Here is a 23313-nt window from a genome sequence, read left to right as displayed (position 1 = left end):
GCACACACACACACACACACACACGGACACACACACATCCACACACATAAACCGCGCAGCTTCTTATGAGCCTGAGAACCATAATTTGGCGACAGCGAGGACCAATCACATTACACTGACCTCATCTCCACCCACAACCAGTGACTGTCTACAACAAACGTCCCCCCGTCCCCCCCGTCCCCCCCACCTTCCATTCATACACCCCCCGCGCCCCCCCTCCCCCTTCCTCCTCCGCTCCCCGTCCATCGGGGGAGAAAGCCCTAAGTCTTCCTTCATTCAATAAGATGCCTGTCCATACCGGCTAAGGTTTCCATGTGTCTCTCCAAACACAAGAGCGTCCACCATTAGAGGATGCCTCCTTCTCATCCATTCTCGGCGGCTGGACATGAGCAAACAGCTCTCTTTCACCGCCCAGGGCAACCCCCCTTTTCACTTCTAACTGACAAACGTTTGACATCCGCAAACAGCCGAGAGGAGCTCAACAGTCGTAGACCCAACATCTCCCGAAGAATCGTGGAAAGGGAGCTGAAAGTCTTGGGGGGTTTTCTTCTTCTTTCTCTTCTGTGGTTACACAATGCAACATAACTTCCTGGTGCTTTGGGGCTTCAACACGTTTCCCCCCGTGAGACGCTGAGGGGAGAAAGAGCCCGCTGTCCCGGTACAGACTGATCTATGGATCTCCGCTCCGCTGCGGAGCCTGTGTTTACACAGACCTAAAGAGCTAAACCATGGCTAAACCCAAGGCTTTGCTTAGTATTTACATATGGTAATAATCTTTCCCATAAAAATGGTCAATGGGCTTTGATGTGGCGTGGTGAAAGTCTTTTTCTTGCCCAAATGAATATATTTATAGCTTTAGCATTTGCAATTTTCTCGTAACTTTTCATGTTTTGTTTAAATGCACAGAAACCATTCTGAAACTCCTGCCAAGTTTGCATCCAATCTTTTCTTTTTCCCATTGAAGGTTTGAAATACATTGTTATTGTTTATTTTCCCTGCAGATCAAAACCATAAAGTAGCAAGTGGATAATTACGCTGCGCTAATTAACGAAACAGCAAAAAGGTTTTCGTTTTTTTTGTGTTTCTTAACTCGGTTGCTGCCTCCTGCTCAGTTCAAAGCAACATTTGTCTTTCAATTACATGTGTCACACACACAGCAAAGCGATGGGAAAGTTCAGCGCTCAATTGCGGGAGTTTGCTTGGACAGATTGGACAAATATTTCCTTTGTGCTCTCTCTCTCTCTCTCTGTCTCTCTCTCTCTCTCTCTCTCTCTCTCTCTCTCGCTCTCTATCTCGCTCTCTCTATCTCGCTCTCTCTATCTCGCTCTCTGTCTATCTCGCTCTCTGTCTATCTCTCTCTCTCTCCCTCCCTCACTCTCTCTGTCTCTGTCTTTCGGCACGGCATTAACAGAACAGGTCAGGCTGATCTGCCGGAGTGAAAGCGGCCGTCCCACCAGCTGCATCCATGTTCCCCCTCGCTGCCGTACTTAGTGGTAGAGAGTCCATTTTCCCATTGAAACTAAATAGGATTGCGATAAGATTTAGGATTAATCTTCTTTGGCCGTAGAGTACTGAAACAAACGAGGAAGGAACCTTTCTGGGACACGTGTCCATCTTGGATCAACGTCCTAACGATCCTCAGTTGATTGGCGTGCTCCATTAATCGACGACCAATCTCTAGGGTGTTACAGCGCGACAGAGTATCACCGTTCTGTGACCAAAAGAAAAATCTCTACCCAAAGCCCTGAGCGAAGGAGCAGAACCTCCCTGGGTCCCATCTCAGTTCCACACCATATGGAGAGCCGTGCCGGGGCCCGACTCGGTGTAACAGCACACCGACGGCAAGGACAAACAGCAGCCCGGCCACATGCCGCTGTAAATCAAGCCATCGCGCTCGCAGCCCCCTCCTCGCTCCACCTCCCCTCTCCCTCCCCCCGGGGCTCCACGGGCCAGGTACATCACGATCATGTGGTCACAATGATCGCTTCGGATTCCGACTTCCTAACCTCATGGCCGGAGAAGGCCATGTGTGACAATGAGCAGGACGCATAGCGGCAGCCATGTTTTTTTTTTTTTAAAGTCTTCGCTACAGACACCGAGCGCTGTTTAAAGTAAACCACCAGGCCTTTCCAGGAGACCCCCGACCCGACCCGCCGTAGTTTTTATAAACAGGAGATATTCACCTGATTTTGCATGGTTGCTTCCTGAGCAACGACTCCACACACATAGACACACACACAAACACACACAACCACACACACACACACACACACAGATACAGATACATATATACACACACACTCCCACTCCCACTAACACACACACAGACACAGACATACACTCATACTCACACACTCACACTCACACAGAGACAGACACTCACAGGGAAGCAGGGAAGTGTTCCAGAATTAGAAGTGGCAGTTGTTTAGGGGAAGGATACACGTTGCGGGCCAACGGTATCCGTAGCCAACGGCCAATCAGAAGCTAAACTAAAGGCAAAAGAAAGCAAATAAAGTAATTAAGGCCTGTGTAAACATAAAAACACTGTAAATGATCTTCATTTTCAGTTTGGACAACGTTGTTTATGTAATCATATGGTTTATTTAAGGCAGCGACAGAGACTGTGTTTGTTCCCTGCTCCAGATCTCTTCTTCTCCCCGGTACAAATGTTCTCGAGCAGATTCTGTAACGTGTGTCTCTACAGCTTGAGCAGCTCTGCTCACAGGCCTGCCTCCGCCGCCCCCCCGGGACTACAGACTGCTGCTCTCTGGGAGAGAATCAGAGCACGGGTTGAAAACAATGAAACTTTAGCCGGGCCACTGTGCGTGACGGATGGGGCCCAGAAAACATTTCTGCAATCTGAAGAAATGCAACTGCCGTCCAACCTTACGTAACTAGTGCTTTGAGTCCTTTGTTGTGTGTTTGGGCATTAGGTTGTTGCTAGTGGATTTAGTTTATAACAGCCTTACCACTAAGAACTACTAACACTTTGGATTGGTAGTAAAAAAAAAAATGAATACAATTTATTTTGTTAAAAAAACAGAAACTCACATCGAAAGAAACAAAATGAGGTGGAAAAAGAAGTCTGCGCACAAGCTTCATAGAGAAGGAGGCCATATCCCACCTAATAAACGGCGCACTGAAAAAGAAAAAAAAAGTGGCACTGCAAAAAACATTTCCCCAAGTCTCCCACAACGACAAGACGACACCCGTCACCACAGACAAGGGAACAGCTGTTCTAGACAAAAAGAAAAAAAAACCTCTTTCCACCAGCGTGTCCTTGAGGGGCTTCACCGAGGGCCAGGGGCACGTCATTAATAACTAAATCACCGAAGAAGATTCATGAGCCGAGCTGGACCGGGCCGTGACACGCCAGGCGCTGGCCACCTCCGCCGCGGCCGCCGCTGCCAAAGAGCTAGGTCATCAGAACCACTAGGAGGAGGAGGAGGAGGAGGAGGAGGAAGAGGAGAGGAGGAGGAGAGCAGGGCTTTACCGGCCACACTGAAATGTCATCTGTGCCCTCTTGTGGAAGGTTGGCACAGTTCAACCTCTGGTTTCCAGCTCAGGCGCTCCACGGCGGATGAGAAGGTGCAAAGAGAGGACCACCGAGCTGCAGGCTAACTGCAGGGATTCGGATTGAGTTCGTTTTTTTTTTTCCGGGGTTCCACTGCGCTCTCTTTCACCTCAAAGTGTTTTGGCGAAGCCCGCAAACCTCGCGGCTGTATGGGAACGTATGAGAAGGAAATGATACACCGACCCTGAAAGCCGCCACCGTGTTTGGAGTGGACTTGGGAAAGGCTCTTCAGACTTGTGGCTGCCATGTTCAATAACTCAGTGCTGCGTGTTGAGCCAGACCGGACATCACGGGAAGGGATACGTTTTGAACCATGATTTGTTTTGTAAATAAAAGGCGGGTCATGAATCAGTCCGTCTCCCCCCATATGTTAAAAGTCCATGTCTCCCCAATTCAATTTTACCTATGGCTCGTGTCCAACTGAGACGCCAGTAAAACAGGACGGATGGATGGATGGATGGAACAGACAGACAGACAGACAGACAGACAGACAGACAGACGGACAGACGGACAGACGGACAGACGGACAGACAGACGGACAGATGAGGATCCGACAGAGTCGTCCAATCCAATGTTCAACAAATGTCTCCGCAGTAAACCACTCCATGGCTTGGATTCAGTGCCAAGACTGAACAACCCTGATTCTGATAACTTCTTTCCAAGGCTTTCCTTGGAAGCTTAACAAATGCGGTTTTATAATTTACCCCACCTCTCCCCTTTAATAACAAAAACTCACCGACACGCACAAGAAAACGTAGAACCGGGTGCGGGCCGCCCAGTGCACTGCCACAAAGCCCTTATTAAATCTCCATAAATAGCCTTGAAGTCTAGGTTTTCTTTGACAGACATACTTCTTTCACGCTTGGCCATGCTTCCCTTAGCAGCCAATAAACCATCACTATGTAATGCACGCAAGGGATGACGCTGTAGCCATGGCGACGAAAATGTTTTCTATTTTGCATTCCCGATGGAGGTGTCTCCCCATACAATAACACCCACACATACATTACACACACACATGCACACGCACAGGCACACAAACTCACACAGGCACACACGTCCACACGCACAGAAATACACACGCGGACGCACACACACACACGCGCAGAAATACACACGCGCACACAACACACACACACATAAATGACATCACCCTCTCCCATGTGAAGCCTGCTAAGAGACCCCTTAGTGCAGAAGAGTCCAGTACTGGGGGTCCCTGCGGTTCTTGTGGCTGAAAGCAGTCCAACTAAAGGAGGGGCGCGGGGGGGGGGGGGTTCTCTTCAAGGTTTCTAAGTCCATGCTCTGCTGTGGTTTTCTGTGGCGTAGAAGCAGAACAAACACAGTGCAGCGTGCGGTTGGAAAATGGGGCCCGTGCGCAGGTAGCCGAGGCGAGCCCCCCCCCCCCGCGCCTTAGAGCGCGTCCGCCAGCCAGCTCCCCTCGTCCAACGCGTCGCCGTGGGACACACGTGGCTCGTGCCGTGGCCCTGTTTCAGCCGGCTCAGAGGTGGCTGATTCCGGAATAATAACCGTTTACATTTATGGTCTTACATGGAAGGGCAGTTAGGCCCGAAATCAGGAGGGAGGGCTAAAATGTGCGGCGGGATATTGGATATTGTAAATGGGAGCGGGGTACAGCTGGTTCAGACATCAGCCACAGCTCGTTCTCCTCGGCAAAAGGGAAATAAAACCAAACACCGGAAAAAACGGAAAGTATTTCGTACGACCAGAAACGCTTTAGGAGTCACGAACAGCAATCTACTAGTGCCCATAAAGTGCCATCAGAAACTAAGTGTAATAAATCTCCCTTCCGAATGAAAACCAACTGTGAGGGGACCCTCTTCGGAGACTGTGTAACCGCGACTAAAACATTGATCTTCCCAACTGCCAAACAAGCATGGTCTTCCTTCAGGGTGTTGTTTAGTTAAAACACAGAGCACCATGGATGTCAACACTGTGTGTGTATGTGTGTGTGTATGTGTGTGTGTCTGCGTGCGCGTGCATACCTGTGCGCACGTGTGTGTGTGTGTGTGTGTGTGTGTGTGTGTGTGTGTGTGTGTGTGTGTGTGTGTGTGTGTGTGTGTGTGTGTGTGTGTGTGTGTGTGTGCATGCATGCGCGCGTGCCGCCTCTGTGTGTGTGTGTGTGTGTGTGTGTGTGTGTGTGTGTGTGTGTGTGTGTGTGTGTGTGTGTGTGTGTGTGTGTGATCAAGCCCACACACTGGGGTCCTTGAGTTGCTCCTCTTTGCCGAAGCGATGCTGGGAAGCTGAGATCAGAGCTTTTGGCAGCACGGCCGCTCTGGTGAGGGGAAACAGCGTCATCATCATCCTGGTGATTGCAGAGGAGGAAAACCCAAACACTCCATGTCATGGCCCTCGCAGTGCACGGGACGGTTGGATTGAGTCCTGGGGCACTTGCTTGCCCTCCCACGGTCAATTGAACGGCTGGGCCGTAAGCCGATGCTTGGTCCAAAAGTCTTCATTAATGACCCAACATGCCTTAAGGGCTATCACTACCATGGTGTCTATCAGGAATATGCTTTAAGACAAAAGTACATTATTTACATTTACAATTGGCACAAACAAATTGCTTTTATAAAAGGAATTTTATATAAATTTTTTGTGCCAATTCTACCAAAGAGCGTTTAGCGTACACACGCCTGCCACCCATGTAAACAACGTCGACATAGCACTTTGGCTGTTTGGAATCAATGTGCGTCCATCAGTACAGAGATTGTGGACAAAATAACAATGAATCGCTGTAGTACTTTGCAAAATGTCTCCTCAAAAGACTGCTATCTTGCTGCAGTTGTTTATATTCGTGGCAGATTCGCGTGCAAACAAAGCACTCTTGAAGCCAGGAGAGACAGTTAAAACGGTTTGACTCCTAATCAAAAACAACCAAACTCCCTTTTCTCTGAATCTAAAGCACATAAAGGTCACTGAATGCTTGAAAAATGACAATTTATTTATTTTGGGTTAAAAAACATAAATGGCGTGCCCAGTAAACGGATTAACATACCCGCAATTTATTGAACGAAAGTAGTAAGTTATCAACTAACTATGTCATCACCAAAAGGTTTACAGTGGGATCCACTCCAATACAGTTTGGATCAGCCTCGGGACTAGAACCCATCTCCTCGTTTCTCCTCATCTTATTTGCTTTGCAGGGACACATCCACAGAGAGGAGTGAGCACACAGCGTCCAGCCCGGCCAGCGAGGGAGCAATCACCCTAACCTCCAGACGACAAAACCTTTCTGTGGTCCTGTGGGGCTCAACCAGGTGCATCATGTCATCGACCCTGGCCAGGGTGAGGGGTTTGAGTCCCGCTGGCGGCATCACTGCTCTCAATGTATCCACCCATAGCACTAAAAGATGTATGCTAAAAAGTTCCACCTTGTTCTTTTTGTTTAGCAATAGGTATAAATATCATTACGTTAGAGCTCCATCGTGCCCCTGCCATAATATCTTGTTTCAAGCCTTCTCCGGGACGGGGATATAAAACACGCCCAGCGCAGCACGTACGCACTTGGATAAGGAAACACAAACATTGACGTGAGAAATTAGATCAGCCTTAAGATGTTTATTTGGAAATAAAACAAGGAAAGACAGAAAGGGAGACCAATCCATTGTAAGAGCATGATTCAGTGATTCGCGGCCTTGGGAGAAGAGTAGAGTACAGATGAGTCACCTGACTGACACACACACACACACGGGAACTCAGTTCTGAGGCAAACACAAACGCACACATCTGAGGCGCACACAAACACATACACACACAGGTCTGAGGCAGGCACACATACAGAAACACACACACACACAGCAAAGAAAATCATGAACTAAATATGGAGGGGTAAGGAGAGAGTTGAAAGGGAGAGAGAGACAGAGACGGATTGGAAGATCCTGCCCAGACAGTTTGAGCCTGCTGTGCTCAGACTTAAACCTTACATCACACATCATTTAAGTCTTTACACTTGAACGAGGTGCAGAGAACAAAACAGATCCTCTCTATCCTTGTCTTTTACCCCGCACACACATACACACACACACAGACATACACACACGCGCACACGCACGCACACACACACACACACACACACACACACACACACACACACACACACACACACACACACACACACACACACACACACACACACACACACCCACACACACACACACACACACACACACACACACAAACACCACGGTTGCGTTTTCTCGCCTTTTCATCGAATGCGTAACCCTGCTGGATTTGTTCAACAAATCCGGGGAACAATGTTAAATAAATGCGTACGTTCCAGTAGGGGATCATTTAAACATCTCTGTCAATCCTCTGTGTTATTGAGCACAAGAGGGCCGACCGTAGACATGGCATCAATCATCTGTAGCAATTCAAATAAATGAACGAACCCATTGAAAAGTCAGACTTTCATGTTGAAAGTCTGAATTTTCATGTCTGACTTTTGTGTTGAAATGTAGTGAATGCGCATCCAACTGGAAATGACAGACATTAATTTGCCTTATAAATCAAGTCGATCCGAGCAAACGAAAAAAAACGATTCATAATAAAATTATAATAACACCTTGTTGTTATATTAAGTGCCACAAAAACCAAGAAGGTTTTTGTTGCACTGTTAACAAGGTGTTATCATAACACCTGGAATAACACCTTGAAGACCACAAAAAACCAAGAAGGTTTTGGTTGTTTTTCACTACACTATATTTAATAAACACTATAGGTAAACACTGGGTAACATTTGTATTTGCGTGTGTTTTCATATGGAAACAAATTACTGCCATGTTTTTTCTCGCAATACGAGAAAAAACATGCTGCTACTGCAGCAGCAGCAGCAGCAGCAGCAGCAGCATAAGTAGTGGAGACCGAATGCAATTTCAGCAGCAGCAGCCGCCTAGCTACAAGCCCCAGCAGCCCCAGCAGCAGCAGCCGCCTAGCTACAAGCCCCAACAGCAGCAGCCGCCTAGCTACAAGCCCCAACAGCAGCAGCCGCCTAGCTACAAGCCGCAGCAGCAGCCGCAGCAGCCGCAGCCGCAGCAGCCGCAGCAGCCGCAGCAGCAGCAGCAGCAGCAGCAGCAGCCTAGCTACAAGCCCCAGCAGCAGCAGCCGCCTAGCTATAAGCCCCAACAGCCCGGAAAGCACCAACAGCAGCAGCAGTTGCCTATCTACAAGCCCCAACAGCCCGGAAAACACCAACAGCAGCAGCAGTTGCCTAGCTACAAGCCCCAACAGCCCGGAAAGCACCAACAGCAGCAGCAGTTGCCTAGCTACAAGCCCCAAGAGCAGCAGCAGCGGAAGCAGCCGCCTAGCTACAAGCCCCAGCAGCTGCCTAGCTACAAGCCCCAGTAACGCAGAGGTTGTACCTTATGAAGATTACATTGGGTGCGTTTGCTTCATTGAAAAGACCATCATATCTTGCAAGAATGAAGCGCCAACTGTGCAAAATATATTTCCTGAAGTTCCTTCTTCGGAGTACCTGCAATGATTTTGATCATAATTGGATAAAATAAAGTATATATAATTTGAAATTGGCTCTTGGTTATTATTCATTGGCCGATGGCTAGTCTGAATACCAGCTGTTGTCATATGTGGTCAGTCATTTTGATGCATCTTCAGATAGTCCTGATTTGAATGGCCCATTAGAATGGCCCAATGTAACACTGCATGTGACTATGTGGTAGATCTTTAGTATTTAGCTTCCAGCTGCCACCTAGCTACGAACTCTGAAGCAAAGCCTCAATAGGCCTATACTTAGAAAACAACGTAATTTGAATTTAACCCGATTTATCTACAAACCGGCAACCCAGCCTTCTCCCTGTTTGATTTTGGCGAGTTTTATTTTTTCTTAGGCCAACTTAATTCTCAGAATTCAGTCGTCGACGTCAAACGCATGTGCACTAATGTTCTGTATTTTGACCACAAATTTATGTATCCAAATGCCTGAACATTGATTTCTTTATAAAACAGGATTTAAGGTTTAATTTGAAATGCTATTTGAATTCAGATTATTTTATAAAAATGTTAGACTTCAATGGTGTTTACATTTTCATACACATGTGTGTTAAATAGACAACACTATAAAAGAACAAACTTAGGCTTGGATATAACACATCATCCGGCTCAGATAGCGATCCCGGACGAGGCCCCGTTCTATTGGTTTTATTCAGAACAGGGCAGTGATTTCCTTCCACACTGCTCCCCCTCTAGACCTCTAGCTGGAGGTTTCTGCTCCAACATAGCTACCCAGACCATGTTGAAAAGGAGAAGTTCTGGTGACATGATCTCTTCCTGTACAATGTCAAGAGCCCTACTCTGTACACACAATTAACACTACCCAAGACGAGGAACTACTGTCAATACATCATGTTGTTTCAATAATACTAAAAAAGCAACATCATGAAATACTAAAACTAATGCAAGAACTAGAGGGGGCCCTAGTTAACTACTAGGTGGGATGTGGATTAACCATTACAAGACATTCACATCAACATTTAGGGCATTTAGCAGATGATTTTATCCAAAGCGACTTCCAATAAGTACATTTGTCATAAGAAGTGAACCAATATATTGCTGTCAGTACAGTGAAGATGTTCATAGAACCAAGTGCAAGTACTAACAATCGCTAAGCTAACCCATTCCCTGTGTAAAGCAATGATAGCAGCTACTGCAGATGCTACACAATTAAGTGCAATGTAGATTTAGTGCGTACAATAAGTGCGTACATTAAGTGCCAGGACGTACATAAAAAAAAACATAAAATGGTGGCCGGAAGGGGCTGGGTAGCTATGCAGAGTCGAGGTGAGCTCTGAAGAGGTGAGTTTTGAGTCTTTTGCGGAAGCTGGTGAGCGAGCTCTGCAATCCTGACATCGGCAGGGAGCTCGTTCCACGGGAGCGTGTCTATATTCCCCGGGTCCTATGATCCCCGGGTCCATGTTCCCCTCTTTGTATGAGACTGGGGAACATAGGACCCTTTTTTTTAAGGTCCTATGTTCCCCGGTATGCATTGCTACAGGGGAACATAGGACCCTTTTTGGGAAAAACGGGGAACATAGGACCTTTTTTTTTAAAAAAGGGTCCTATGTTCTCCGAGCGCGGAACATAGGACCCGGGGAACATAGGGATGACCCCGGGGTATGCATGTTTTACGACATTAAAATGACCAACGTGGTACAAATAAAGAAAATTAATTTTACAGGCGCAGCCATTTGTTTGCCTCTCTGAACTCGGTATACTCTCAGAAGTCCGAGGGGGACCGACCAAAAGGGGGCGTTCCTCCGTGAAATGCCGCAAGAAAGCTGGGAGATTTCCACCTGCAACGTTGTACGGATGGTGTACGAGGCATCTGGAACACACCATAAGCAGTATTGATGCAATCGCATATACTGAGCGCCTATCAGAGCGTGCCAGGCTAGACATTTCTATGGTTTGAGGACGAAATTTAAATACTCATAACCTGACAAAAACCTAAACGACAAGCCGGAGCCCCCCTGTCGTGACTTGCAGACACTCTCGGATAGGCGCTCAGTATATGCGATTGCATCAATACAGCTTATGGTGTGTTCCAGATGCCTCGTACACCATCCGTACAAGTTGCAGGTAGAAATCTCCCAGCTTTCATGCGGCATTTCATGGAGGAACGTCCCCTTTTGGACGGTCCCCCTCGGACTTGGCTGCGCCTGTAAAATTTATTTTCTTTATTTGTACCACGTTGGTCGTTTTAATGTTGATTTTAAATGCTTATTCACACTTGATTACATTGCTCGTTTATTCGGTCACCAATGGATGCATTCCACGGTCTTGCTGTGTGTTCAATACAATGTAAAGTTGTGTCGTTTGTTTTTCAAGCTTTCTAAAGAGGCTAATGTAGCTGCATTAACAATTACTAGCCAATTACATGACACAATCACAAAAACGAACGGGAACGCTATGGCCGTTTCTCAATTCGAGTTATTTTCTGTACTACACATACAGACAGACATTTTCTGTACATTAACATACGAATAACATAATTTGAATCTCTGCAACTTAAATGTTTGTATCTGAATTAGGGAACGTTGCCCCGTCCACCCGCAGTCCTCATGCAGCCTCAGCTGCCGACACTGCTGCGGACCGAGGTCGGCGTGTTGCGCGGCCATAGCCCCGGCCGTCTCGGCGGCAGGAAGGGTGTCAGTCGCAGGGCTGCCGGTGACGCGTGGCCCGGATGACACCGAGCCAAAACTCGTGCACCACCTCTAAGGCCAGCAGCTGTCAGAATTGTGGACACCCACGTGAATAAATGCATCTTGACGTCTTTTCAGATAGGCCTGCCTTTAATGGCCGAACTCAAGAATAAATTCAAGAGTATAGTCCCAGGTCAGCCAGTTGACTGTTGACGGTGGTCCAGATCGGCAGTAAGCAAGGGGCTTATTGTCTTGGGTGGGCCGCTGTGCCTGTGACTTTGAAGAAGCAGGACGGTTCATAAACATAAGGCCCCCCCATAACTACCAGTCCCAGCAGCAGCCTCCTTAAACTTTCACAACAAGGTCATCTGAATTCATTAGTTTGGAATTTATCTCTTTGAAGTTCAAATATGTCATTTCAATTATTACCATTTCAAAAACATGATTTCAACATTTTTACTTGAATCTTCACAAATTCAGATGCATAAGCATAGCTCGTCAAGTGGTCAATCTACAGACCAGAGAATTCAAGCCATAAAAATTCTACCTAAAGTATGGCATTCCTTGGACCATCCTCAGAGATCAAAACGACATGTCCAACTCCAGTTAGGATTAGTCTGCTCGCGTACACACACACCCACACGCTTAACTTAATAGACCTTCTTTCACTGCCGTTCAAGTACACAATGTTTGGATAATGATTATTATTATTTTTAAACAACCCATGATCTCCCCGGTAGCTTGATTTGCGCTTTAGCCCACATTAAGTCTCTCAGCAGCCAGGATGTGAACATAGACCCAGCTCAGCCAGTTGACTGTTGTCGGTGGTCCAGATCTGCAGTAAGCAAGTGGCTTATTGTCTGGGCCCCTGGGCATGTGACTGTGAAGAAGCAGGACTATTCATAAACATAAGGCCCCCTGTCCTACAGTAAACATACTGTAGGATAACTGAGGTTTCCAACTGAAAACAAGATCCTATGCAGAATGTGAGATGGAAACACTGATTCCTGTTGGTCTAGCGTGTGCGGTTAAGACTTCCTAGTTTCACTTTTCATTGCATGTCATACATCGCAATAATTTCATAGATTAAATCAGCGTGACACTGGTTTTTATCAATGTTCAACTGACCATCTGGCCGCCATCTCCTTCAACCTTATTACAACCATATTCGACCTTAAAAAGCTGCTTGAGAGTTTGCGGATGGAACATCTGAGATGTCCTTTCTCTCGGACATTCAGCAGACACATGACCAGAAGGCGAGCTTTTGAAAATTGAATCCTTTCCACATCTGTGGCTGTAACTGAAGATATTCAAATGGCTCTCTTTGCTTTAGAGTGCTGCTGGCATTGACAAAAACAAAAAGTGCTGGCCTAGCAGAAAATATTCACCAGTGTCAAGTGAGAACAACTTGTACCCCCTTTTGCAGAACAATTAATCAACTCCGATCTGAACAATTTGTTCTTCGGGAAATGCGTCTGGTTTTAACACACCATAACACAATAATAAAATGAGGCTACATGATGACATTCTTCCTCCTTCGAAAAATCCACACCACATTTCCACTGACCATGAGTCAATGTGTGGAACGTTATTAATCCTATAAAAAAAAAAAGGGATTCGAACAGCAGAACGGTGCGCTGAGCATGGCAAAGGATCCATCCCCAATAGCCCGGTTGGTCAGAGAAATATGTTGCATTCACAGGTACCTTCCTACGAGGGATTTATCCGAGGTGGCTTTTCTGTGGATGTGGATATATGTCACACAGGGGCAGGGAGTGGGGATGGGTTCCCATGCTCACGGAGCATCACATTGAGGACATTCACGTTGGCCCCATGTAAGCTTCCATCGCCCGAACCACTCAACTATCAACTTACCAAAACTAAACTGAGGCAAAATATCCACTAGTGACATGCATCAAATGAGGAACAAATGGTCCACGATTTCATACAGTATTTTTTATTGGCTCTTCAAGAGGCACAATTTTCAAATTACAATCCACAGGCTCTTCGATTCTTGTTTGCATGTCAAAATCATATAAAAGTCTTACTTAAAAAATCAAAAATGTATAATTCGGACACTGACAAAAACAGAACCTGACAAGTAATTGTGTGAACCGAAGGGTTTTTCCGATAGCATAACAGCATTCTTTGTAATCTCTACAACTATGTCTTTCAAAGTGCTACATCCGGACAGTGCATATAAAGGACTTTTTTCCTCTAAACATACATAAGTGTGTGCTGCCCTAAACATAATTTATTATTGGGCTTAAAAAAAAAGAGTACATCTCTTTTTATTTTTTTTCTTCAAGTTCAATCGCATGCTAAAGGGCAGACAAAAATAATTAGCATATTGCACCTTTTTTTTTCTTCTTCATGTGATATCATAGAGATTTCCAAGGGCTACATTGTCTATGAAACACTAGCATTTGTGAAAAAGTATACAATCTCTTTATTATTCATATTCTAAAAAAATAATTGTCCCTGTACACATATTCAAAATGTCCAGTGGTTTGCATAATAGTTTGATTGGATTAGTGTCCCTGGTCTTTCGTCGTTAAAGGCCTGTGAAAATAAACAAATATCAGTCTCCTAGAAACCAGTCACATCAGACACATTCAACCACTAATAACAATAATGAACCAGCAAACATTATAAAACAGACCCCATAATATTTAAATGTTCCAAAGCGAGAGAAAAAGTCCATAATGAAGCCCGGCGTAACTTCACGGAACTCCATACGACCGTACTTGACGCCGTGCATTCTGGGAAACTGAGGGGGGGGGGGGGGGGGGGGGGGACTTCAGAGCTTTTGGTTTTTCTGGTTGCCGTGGCAGTGCCTTGGCCTCTCCCGGACCGAGAGGCAGCCGGCTGGCCCCCGGCTCTGTGATCTCCGTCCAGACTGGCACAGCCATGCTGCGAACTGTGGGCACCCTCGGAGCCACAAGGCCCGCCGCAGACAACCTTAACCCAGACTGACTCCCCCCTCCCCCCCCTCCCCCCTCTGGTGTTGACGCTGAGAGGCCACCCGCAGCCCACCGCCGCATGTAAACTCAGAAACCCAAAGTGACTTAATGGAACGGGGCAGGGGAGAGCTCCTCAACCCGAGGCCGTCTGCCCACAGCGGAGGGGGAGGCGCCTCGGCTGAGGCCTTCAGGGTTATTGATAGGTCTAGAAATAAAATAAGGGGGCGGGGGACCTCCTCAGAATACCATTGGCACTAGTTTGTGTGGCGCGCCACGGCTCGACAGATGAGTCCACTGACAGACAGGCGGTGGGGACACTGTCATAACAAGACACTCGATGAAGCAAACATCCCCCCCCCCCCCCCCGAATAGGAGAGGCGCGCCTGCGGTGGTCCCAGTAGTCTCGGGAGGTTAGGGTTAATGCAAAGGGGTGATGCTCATGCCAAACTATGGGCTGTCACTGCTGTAGGTGTCGTGATGTTTTTCCTTTGATTTGAGGTGTGCGAGCAGACGGTTGTTACCTGAGAACACAGACCTCTTCTTGCCGTCTCGTACTCCGCCTGCAAACGACAGGCAATGCCGTTAGACATCTCTATGTTAGAACATGTGATGCAACATTTCAACAGGCATGATTGCACGTTAAAATACAAATATGTTACATACTCCCTCTCTCTCTCTCTCTCTCTTCTTCTCTCATTCTTTCTTTTCCTCTCACCCTCCTCTCCTCCCCTTTCCCCCCTCCCCTCCCCTCCATCCCCTTTCCATCCTCCCCCCTCTCCTCCCCTCCCCTCTCCCCCTTCCCCTTTTCCCCTCTTCCCAACCTCTCTCCTCCCCTCTCCCCCCCTCCTCTCCTCCCCTCTCCCCCCCTGCCCCCAATCCCTCCACTCTTCTCTTCCTCCCTCCCTCCCCTCCTCCCCTCACACCAACCTTTCCCCTCTTCCCCCCCCCCTCTCCCCTCTTCTCCTCAACCTCACCTCTCCCCTCTTGTCCTCTACTATCCAGTATGTAATGCGTTCCAGAGTATTACTTCCTCACTTTCCCGGAAATTTCCAAGTGTTGATGAAAATAACCCGAAATAACTCATACACAGCTCAGAATAATTTGAATGACCTATTGCATTTTTTTAACGTTTCCCCCCCACCCAAAATAAGGCTGTGTCCTTGGTCGCTCTGACAGCAACCCTTCCTGTATACTTGACAGGTGTCAAATGCTACGGTGCTGATTCCATGGCGGGGCGCCTTATGTTTAATTCATGGCACTCAGTGGTGTGGTTGGGGTGGAATCGCTTAGTCCCAGACAATGAATAACAAAAGGCAATGGAAGTGAGAAAGAGGACAAACTCCTTTTCATCTCTGGTCGCGGTATGTGTGGTTGGCCTCATTGTGGACGTTTGTAAAATAACAGGAAATAGCTCCGGGTTTGTAGCCCATTATTTAGCGCTCACTATGGACCTGGCGCTGGCCGTGACGCCAGCGCAGGGCCTGAAAGGGATCGCCACGGGTCTAACCAAGCCAACCATGTACAAGTGTATACACACAGACACACACAGATACACACAGACACACACGCAAGCCCATGCATGTATACAGACAGAGACGGTTACACACGCACGCAAAGACACAGTTACACTCACATAAAGCACATGCATGCCTACAGACACAGTAACACACACACACACACTCAAACACACACATAAACACGCAAGCACATAGATGCATACAGACAGAAACGGTTACGCACACAGGCAAACTTACACGTAAAAGCACAAGAACACATACAGACAGACACAGTTACAAACAAACACACACGCAAACACACACATAAATACGCAAGCACATGCATGCATACAGACAGACACAGTTACACACAAACGTGCACGCAAACAGAGACATACCCACCACACGCAAGCGTGCACACAGAAACTGACACACAGACTCATGCACGCATACATAAGCATATGCATCCAGAGAGACACACAAAGACACACAACTACTTACACTTACACAAAAAGGAAGACACATGTCTACATACAGGCCCAGAGACAAACAAACATACACAAACACCACACAGACACACACACACATATATACAAGCATGCATGCAGAAACATGCACATACTCATACACAATATAAATTCTAATGACTCCTTTGTCACAAATCGCAGCTGTTTGCTCTATGGTTGTGTATGAGTATGGGTCAATGATGTGTGTGCGTGTGTGTGCGTGTGTGTGCATGTTTTTGTATGTGGCCCAATGCTTCTCTGCGTGGCTCACATCCTCTGTAAACACATCATCAACCCAACCCAAAGTCATTCATCTCCAGCATCCCATCTGGTTATTAGGAAGGGGAAGAAAATGACATAAATAAATACCCCAAGTTATGTGCCAAACAATATCAATGGAGAACTTAGTCACGTAAAGGAAATATTTCCTTTTTGTCGTTTGGTGATGAGTGACTGTTGACTCTCTGGTTGGCCGTAATGCGGTCCAACTCCCATGTGCATTCCATTTTCTGTTCTTAGTAGCGGCTTGTAACCTTTTGTTGTTTATTGTGAAAACAGCAACATCGGGGCAGATAAGTGCAAACTGGGATGAGTCATCATCGATCAACAACATATTTGAAGTATTTTCTCTGAATCTAGTTCGTTCTCACACTTTACCTTTTGCTCCTCCATGAGAATGTGCAAAGCAATTCTTTCTTGAAATATAGATCTGTATATTTATATCAATAGGAGGATCAGGGCGATATAGAATTCTCACCATAAACGTTAAGAGAGCATGAATTTGATTAGACCATGGCGAATTGAACACCACTCTTGGCAAACGTCTGAGACGCAGCCCGTATTACTAAATACATTCGTAGGATTTATGGAGTGGAACCGTGAAGGGGTTCCGATCGAATGCAAAGCCATTTTCAGTATGACATTCTGCACCGTGTCCATGCCAGGCCATTATTATGATTGGATTTACAACTTACAACTGAGAGAGAGAGCGAGAGCGAGAGAGAGAGAGAGAGAGAGAGAGAGAGAGAGAGAGAGAGAGAGAGAGAGAGAGAGAGAGAGAGAGACAGAGAGACAGAGGGACAGAGAGAGAGAGAGAGAGAGAACGAGAGAGAGAGAACGAGAGTGAGAAAGCGATGGCCGACTGTCAAATAGATTTTAATGGAGATGAATCTCTTAAGACTTGCCAGGAAAGAAAAACCTTTGACGGTGTATTCCCACTCATAGCCTTACTAAATATCCATGGAACAAAATCTATGTCTTACTTATTGTGCTTGACCTGTCAATTTGAATTTCTCTAAGAATCGTTATATGTACATGTAAACTTCCCAATGTGATGTCCTTTGAAAGTACATGCACATTTGTAACCAAGAACAGGACGTGACCTTCGTATCGCACCAAAACGGAAATGACTATTGAGAAGTCGACATTAGAAGTGCGGTGTGCAGTAATACATTGTGACCTGTGTGGATTACTGACAGATTCAACTTGAACTCCAGCTCGGAGGATGAGACGAAGTGCGGCACTTTTACTGTGGAAAAGAAAAAGTGTTTGTGACTGGGACATTCACAGCAATGGTACTCTACAACGATCCTCACTCACTCCTGTCCTGCTCAGGCGGTTCCAGCATGTCGCCCTCCGGGTCACTGGGAAGGTGCCAGGGCTGCCTGATGCCCTGTAGCTGCTGGTAGAACTCATCCTGGGAGGAGGGGAGAGGAGAGGGGCAGGGGAGGGGAGGGGAGAGGGAGGAGGGACCAGGGAGGGAGAGGACAGGAGGAGGGAGGGAAGGTGTGGTGGGAGGATGGGGGGAGAGGAAAAGACAAAAGGGGAGAGGAGGGGGGAGGGAAAGAGGGGAGGCGGGGGGAGAGAGAATGTGAAGACAGCAAAGGAGAGGGGAATAGAGGTAAGGGGGGGAGACAGAAGGAAAAAGAGGAAAGAATGAGAGAAGAGGAAAGAAGAAGACGAAGACGAGATGAGATGGGAGAGCGAGAGCGAGGACAAGAGGGGAGGAGGAGGGCGAGGAGAGGAAGGGAGGGGAGAGGGAAGGCGAGAGGAAATGCAAGAGATGACAGAGAGGAAAGACAAACAGAGCATAGGGTTAGAAAGTCCTAAACGATGGCTCTAATTAAACCCAACATCACACTGAACCATGAGGGGAGCAACCCTCTGAGACATCAGCACTGCACCGAAAAACAAAAGAAACAAATGTGAACCAGAGTATGTGATGATTCACAAGTGCAGCATCATTCAAACTCACAGCTGATTATATATTCCTTCATATCGGGTATACCGCTGGGCAAGGCCTTCGGAAACAAACGGCTCATAAGCAAACCGTGCGCGCTCCAGGCGGAACACAGTTATCTAATTTCTCAGAGCTGAGGCGTAATGAGGTTCTTAAGGTCAGAAGCGAGGCAAGACAGTCATGGAGCTCAGCCCTGCTGGGATGAGCTGCGAGAGCGATGGAAAATAAAGCAACAAAGAACCGTCTTTTGTTCAACTGGTGTCGCCCAGTTTTTTGTTCAACTGGTGTTACCCAAAAGGTTCAGAGTTCCACTGTGAGAGCGGCCAATCGACAGGGCTGAACCCCTGGTAACGCGGCCAGGTGGCCCCAATCAAGGTTTGAAACGCTTCTGTGGCGTTTGTTATAATCCGGCTAGCCGCCTACCACGTTTGCGCCTGGACGCTCAAAAGGGGATTGATATATTTCAGACGGCCATTAATAGTGATTTAAAATTAATTGGCTCTGCGTTTCAGTAGACCATTTAATGAGCAAACCTCAGGAAAAGACACAAAAAGTTGAAATGCATCTTTCAAGCTAAAGTGAAAGTTTTACACATTGAATGGTAACTACTGTATAGACTATGAGCAGCATTTGAAATGACAAAATAAAGACCATAATACACAGCCAGGCTCAGATTGGGGACATAGTCACTGCTGTGCGAGGCGCTATTTCAAATATCACTGCCTAGAAAGGAAAGTCATTAATTAACAAGGATGTGCCTTTCATGACTTCAATTAAAAAAAAGATCGATGTAGAACAGGCTGCAGATTTTTGCACGGGTGTTGAAGGCAAAAAATAGATTAAAAAAGGTGTGCTATCTCACCTCAGAGAGGTAGGCCCGTAGGCTGGCCCCCAGGCTATCCGTGGTGCTCAGCCCCGGCGGAGTGAGCAGCGGGCGGGGACGCATGGGCTGACAGGTGGGCGTCACGGGCCGGCTCCGGGACCTCCTGAAGGTCACCTCCTTGTGGCCTCCAGAGCGTGACATCAGGCTGTTGGGGGTCAAAGGCCTGCTGGGGGTTCTGGGGGTTTGAGTCCTGCTCCCGGGGTTGCTGACGGTCCGACCGCCGGTCAGCGAGCTGTGCTTGGGGCTGAGCATGGGGAGCCCCCCGGAGCTGGGCTTGGAGGAGAGGCCGCTGGCGGGGGACTGGGGCCTGGAGAGCAGGCTCTGGAGGGGCAGGGTGTTGGGCAACGTCCTGTGCTGCAGCAGGGGGCTGAGGAGGCCGCTGCTGGCCGGGTTGTTCAGGCCTCTGCTGGTCATCTTCCCGGCCTCGGCCAACTTGGCCAGGTCCTTTTCCACCTCTGCAGAACGAAAGGACGAAAATAAATGGACAATTCTGAAAGTATAACGATAGAAGTTTGATCATAGAGAAGTACAATTATAGAAGTACAATCGTAGAAGAACCATCATAGAAATACGTTCAGGGAAGTGCCATCATAGAAGTACCATAATTTAAGTGAGCATAGAAATATGATCAAAAGGTAGGATCGTAGAAGTAAGATTATAGGAGTACAATCCTAGAAGAACCATCAGAGAAGTACAATCTTACAAGTGCCACCGTAGTAGTATGATCCTAGAAACAAAATCCCAGCAGTGCCGTCATGCAAGTACAATCATAGAAGACCAATAATAGAAGTACAATCACAGAAGAACAATCAGAGAACTACACTCATAGAAAACGAGTAGGGTATTGTAATTTAAGACCAGGGAGAGGTTGTGTTTTGGGGAGTACGTCAGAGGCTGCATTCTCATCGGAGTAATCACGTCCTAAAGACAGTTATTATCCAGTCTTCGCCCCTGGTCACGGTCGAAAGTGTTTGTAGACACGGTAAACAGTGGTGAATCGTGCTTCCTCTGGTGGAGATGAAGGGTTCCTAACGGCCTTTCAGCAGCGCCTGGTAATGTTTTTCTTTTCATCATCCTGTCTTGTGTTCATGTTACCGGGAACCCTGGTTTGTTTGCCTCGTTTGGTAGTCCCAGAAAGGCTTTTGTTTGTGCAGTAGGTGATGCAGCCAAGTCCTGCGATCGGCAGCTGGGTCATTCTTTCCTGGGCTTTATCCCGTGCATTTCTTTCTAAGTTCTTGGCCCGTAGGAGCGAACCCAACAGAGCGCTCCGAGATTTCAACGGGAGAGGGAGAGTTTTCACCAGCGAGTCACGACGATCCCACGCCTATTCCCCGTTGCCAATCGTCTAAGATAAGTGATAATGTCTGAATAACCCGTAGAGACGTGACAGGGTTTAAGGGTAAACCTCAACTTCCTTTCTTATGAATAACAAACAACATTATTTTTCCTCTCAAAAATGCAAAACACATGCTCCCCCTTTCCTGAGCTTTTTATCCGGGATGTATGGAAAGCATAAACAACAAAATGTCTGCCATACTTCTCCGAGGGCCGCTTTGGGACCTTCTCCGACTTGTTTGGATCATAAGCAGAATGTGTACTTCAGTCTGGTTCTTCCAGTATTCCATGCATTTAATGCAGTGACATGCGTAATTGAATTGCAGTTTCTGCAAGGAATCAACCCTGATTATGGGGTAAGTTAAACGTTACAAGCCGAGATACAGAGCAGAAGTTGAATGGCGCAATCTCAGCAAAGGCACTAATAACCCGCGTGTGTCATCAATTATATTGTGTCCGTGTTGGTTGAGACGTAAAAGTCTTCTACATGTTCCCTCTCTAGACGTTCAGATGGGGGGGGGGGGGGGGGGGGGGGCAGAGAAAAGGGGCTGATTGGTAATTAACTGACATCATTTTTATATATAATGGCGGCCGTATGTAACCATGACAAATGACATTCCAGAGCCACATGTTGAACATCTCGCTGCTGAATCTACGAAGTACGATAAGAAAGCAATTCAAAGTAAATTAACGTTCATTATAAAATACGTATGTTATCATCATCATCTCTGAACGAGTTGGGGGAAAAAATACCAGATTTCAACCCTGTGACCCTTGTGCAAACTCTACCGAGATCACACCCAGACACGCTGTTTGATTCCACCGTAAACAGGATACGGTGAGTAGCAACCAGTTCCCATAAAGGTGGTATTTTTATCCTAAATTATTTACTGATGTCATAATAACCCCCCCCCCCCGCCCACCACACTTCTCGGTAGGAGAAGTTGAAGAGTGTCACGATTACGCTCCAAACCGTCGCTCTTCCCGGCTTCGCCGTTGCGCGCTACCAAGTAGCCTACGACAACCAGCTGTGGGGAGAGAGAGGTTTCCATGACGGCTGGCTGTGTCCAACGTTGACATTACTGCGGGCCCTTTGCACATGTGCAAGATATAAAATGACAGCTCAAGAAAATAAATCAATGATACGGCAAAACACATGCGGTATTAATCTATGACATTTTCTGTCTGATCCCGCTTCTCAGTGGTAAGACGGTAGAGAGAGCGAGGAGGGAGAAATCGAGATGGGATGAGGAGGGCGGGGGGGAGGGATTCGGGGAAAAACAGGGAGAGACAGAGACGCAGATCTAATCTTTGATAGTCTTTGATCAAGCAGCAATTGCGCTGGGAGACAGGGCAGCAGCACGCTATACAACCATTCAGAACTCGTGCAACCTTTATTGGCTTCGTTTTTCTGAAAATGAATGAGATGGTGAAGCCTTTATCCTTCTATCGGGAGGACATATGCAACTGTTAGCCAAACACAATGGATATGCTACCCGGGCCGCGTTCCACTCAGTAAACAACCGGGTCTTGGCCGGGATCTCTGTTTGGGATCTCAATGGGAGAAGATTGTTTAGACACCTAAATAAATGCAAGAAATTTGAAGAACTTCGGCATCAAAGTCAATTCCAAACAATTCAGATCCCATTTTTGACAGAAAAGGCTCTTTTAAGCTGCAATAATTTATAAAAGACTGTAAAATCCAACAATTGCCATTTGCTTACATTATCTTCACCCCTAGCCTGGTAATACTTACAGAGAGATTTTATTTAGAAAAAAATATTTCAAACTGTTGTAAGATTGCCAATCGCCCACCGCATCAGTTATTGTTCACAACATGTGCCATCAGGGTCCGGTAACAGTAGCCCTGCCGGGGATGCTATATGATGAACTCACATTGGAAACAGGTGTGCCTGGTGGCATCGTCAACAATTTCCCGCTCTTTTGTTTTTACCAAAGGGGCAGATATTCAAATAAAGACGAATCATAGAGGAAACCAAGGGTGGGCATGTTTCATTAATGTTATTTTTAGCAAGAAAAATAAAAAAATACCCATTAGTCATTTTTATGTCTGCTCCCAAAAATAACAGGGATTTATATGAGGTGGACAACAAGAGCTCGCTGGCCACATAATTAGGGGGTA

General features: G+C 46.8%; 1 protein-coding gene across 1 annotated transcript in view; it reads right to left on the bottom strand.

Moving 5' to 3' along the window:
• Positions 1-13689: 13689 nt before the first annotated feature.
• Positions 13690-23313, bottom strand: part of c23h8orf34 (chromosome 23 C8orf34 homolog) — a 70306-nt gene continuing 60682 nt past the window's right edge. Inside the window, exons 12-15 of the mRNA XM_030349620.1 lie at positions 19815-20290; positions 18313-18409; positions 15233-15271; positions 13690-14310 (exon numbers count right to left, since the gene is read on the bottom strand). Of these exons, the coding sequence (XP_030205480.1) occupies positions 14303-14310; positions 15233-15271; positions 18313-18409; positions 19815-20290 (620 nt within the window). The 3' untranslated portion in view covers positions 13690-14302. The remainder of the gene's footprint in view (positions 14311-15232; positions 15272-18312; positions 18410-19814; positions 20291-23313) is intronic.

Source organism: Gadus morhua, chromosome 23, assembly GCF_902167405.1.
Source record: "Gadus morhua chromosome 23, gadMor3.0, whole genome shotgun sequence".
NCBI lineage: Eukaryota > Metazoa > Chordata > Actinopteri > Gadiformes > Gadidae > Gadus > Gadus morhua.
The sequence above is the reverse complement of the archived record's forward strand: the minus strand, read 5'-3'. Positions and strand labels throughout refer to the sequence as shown.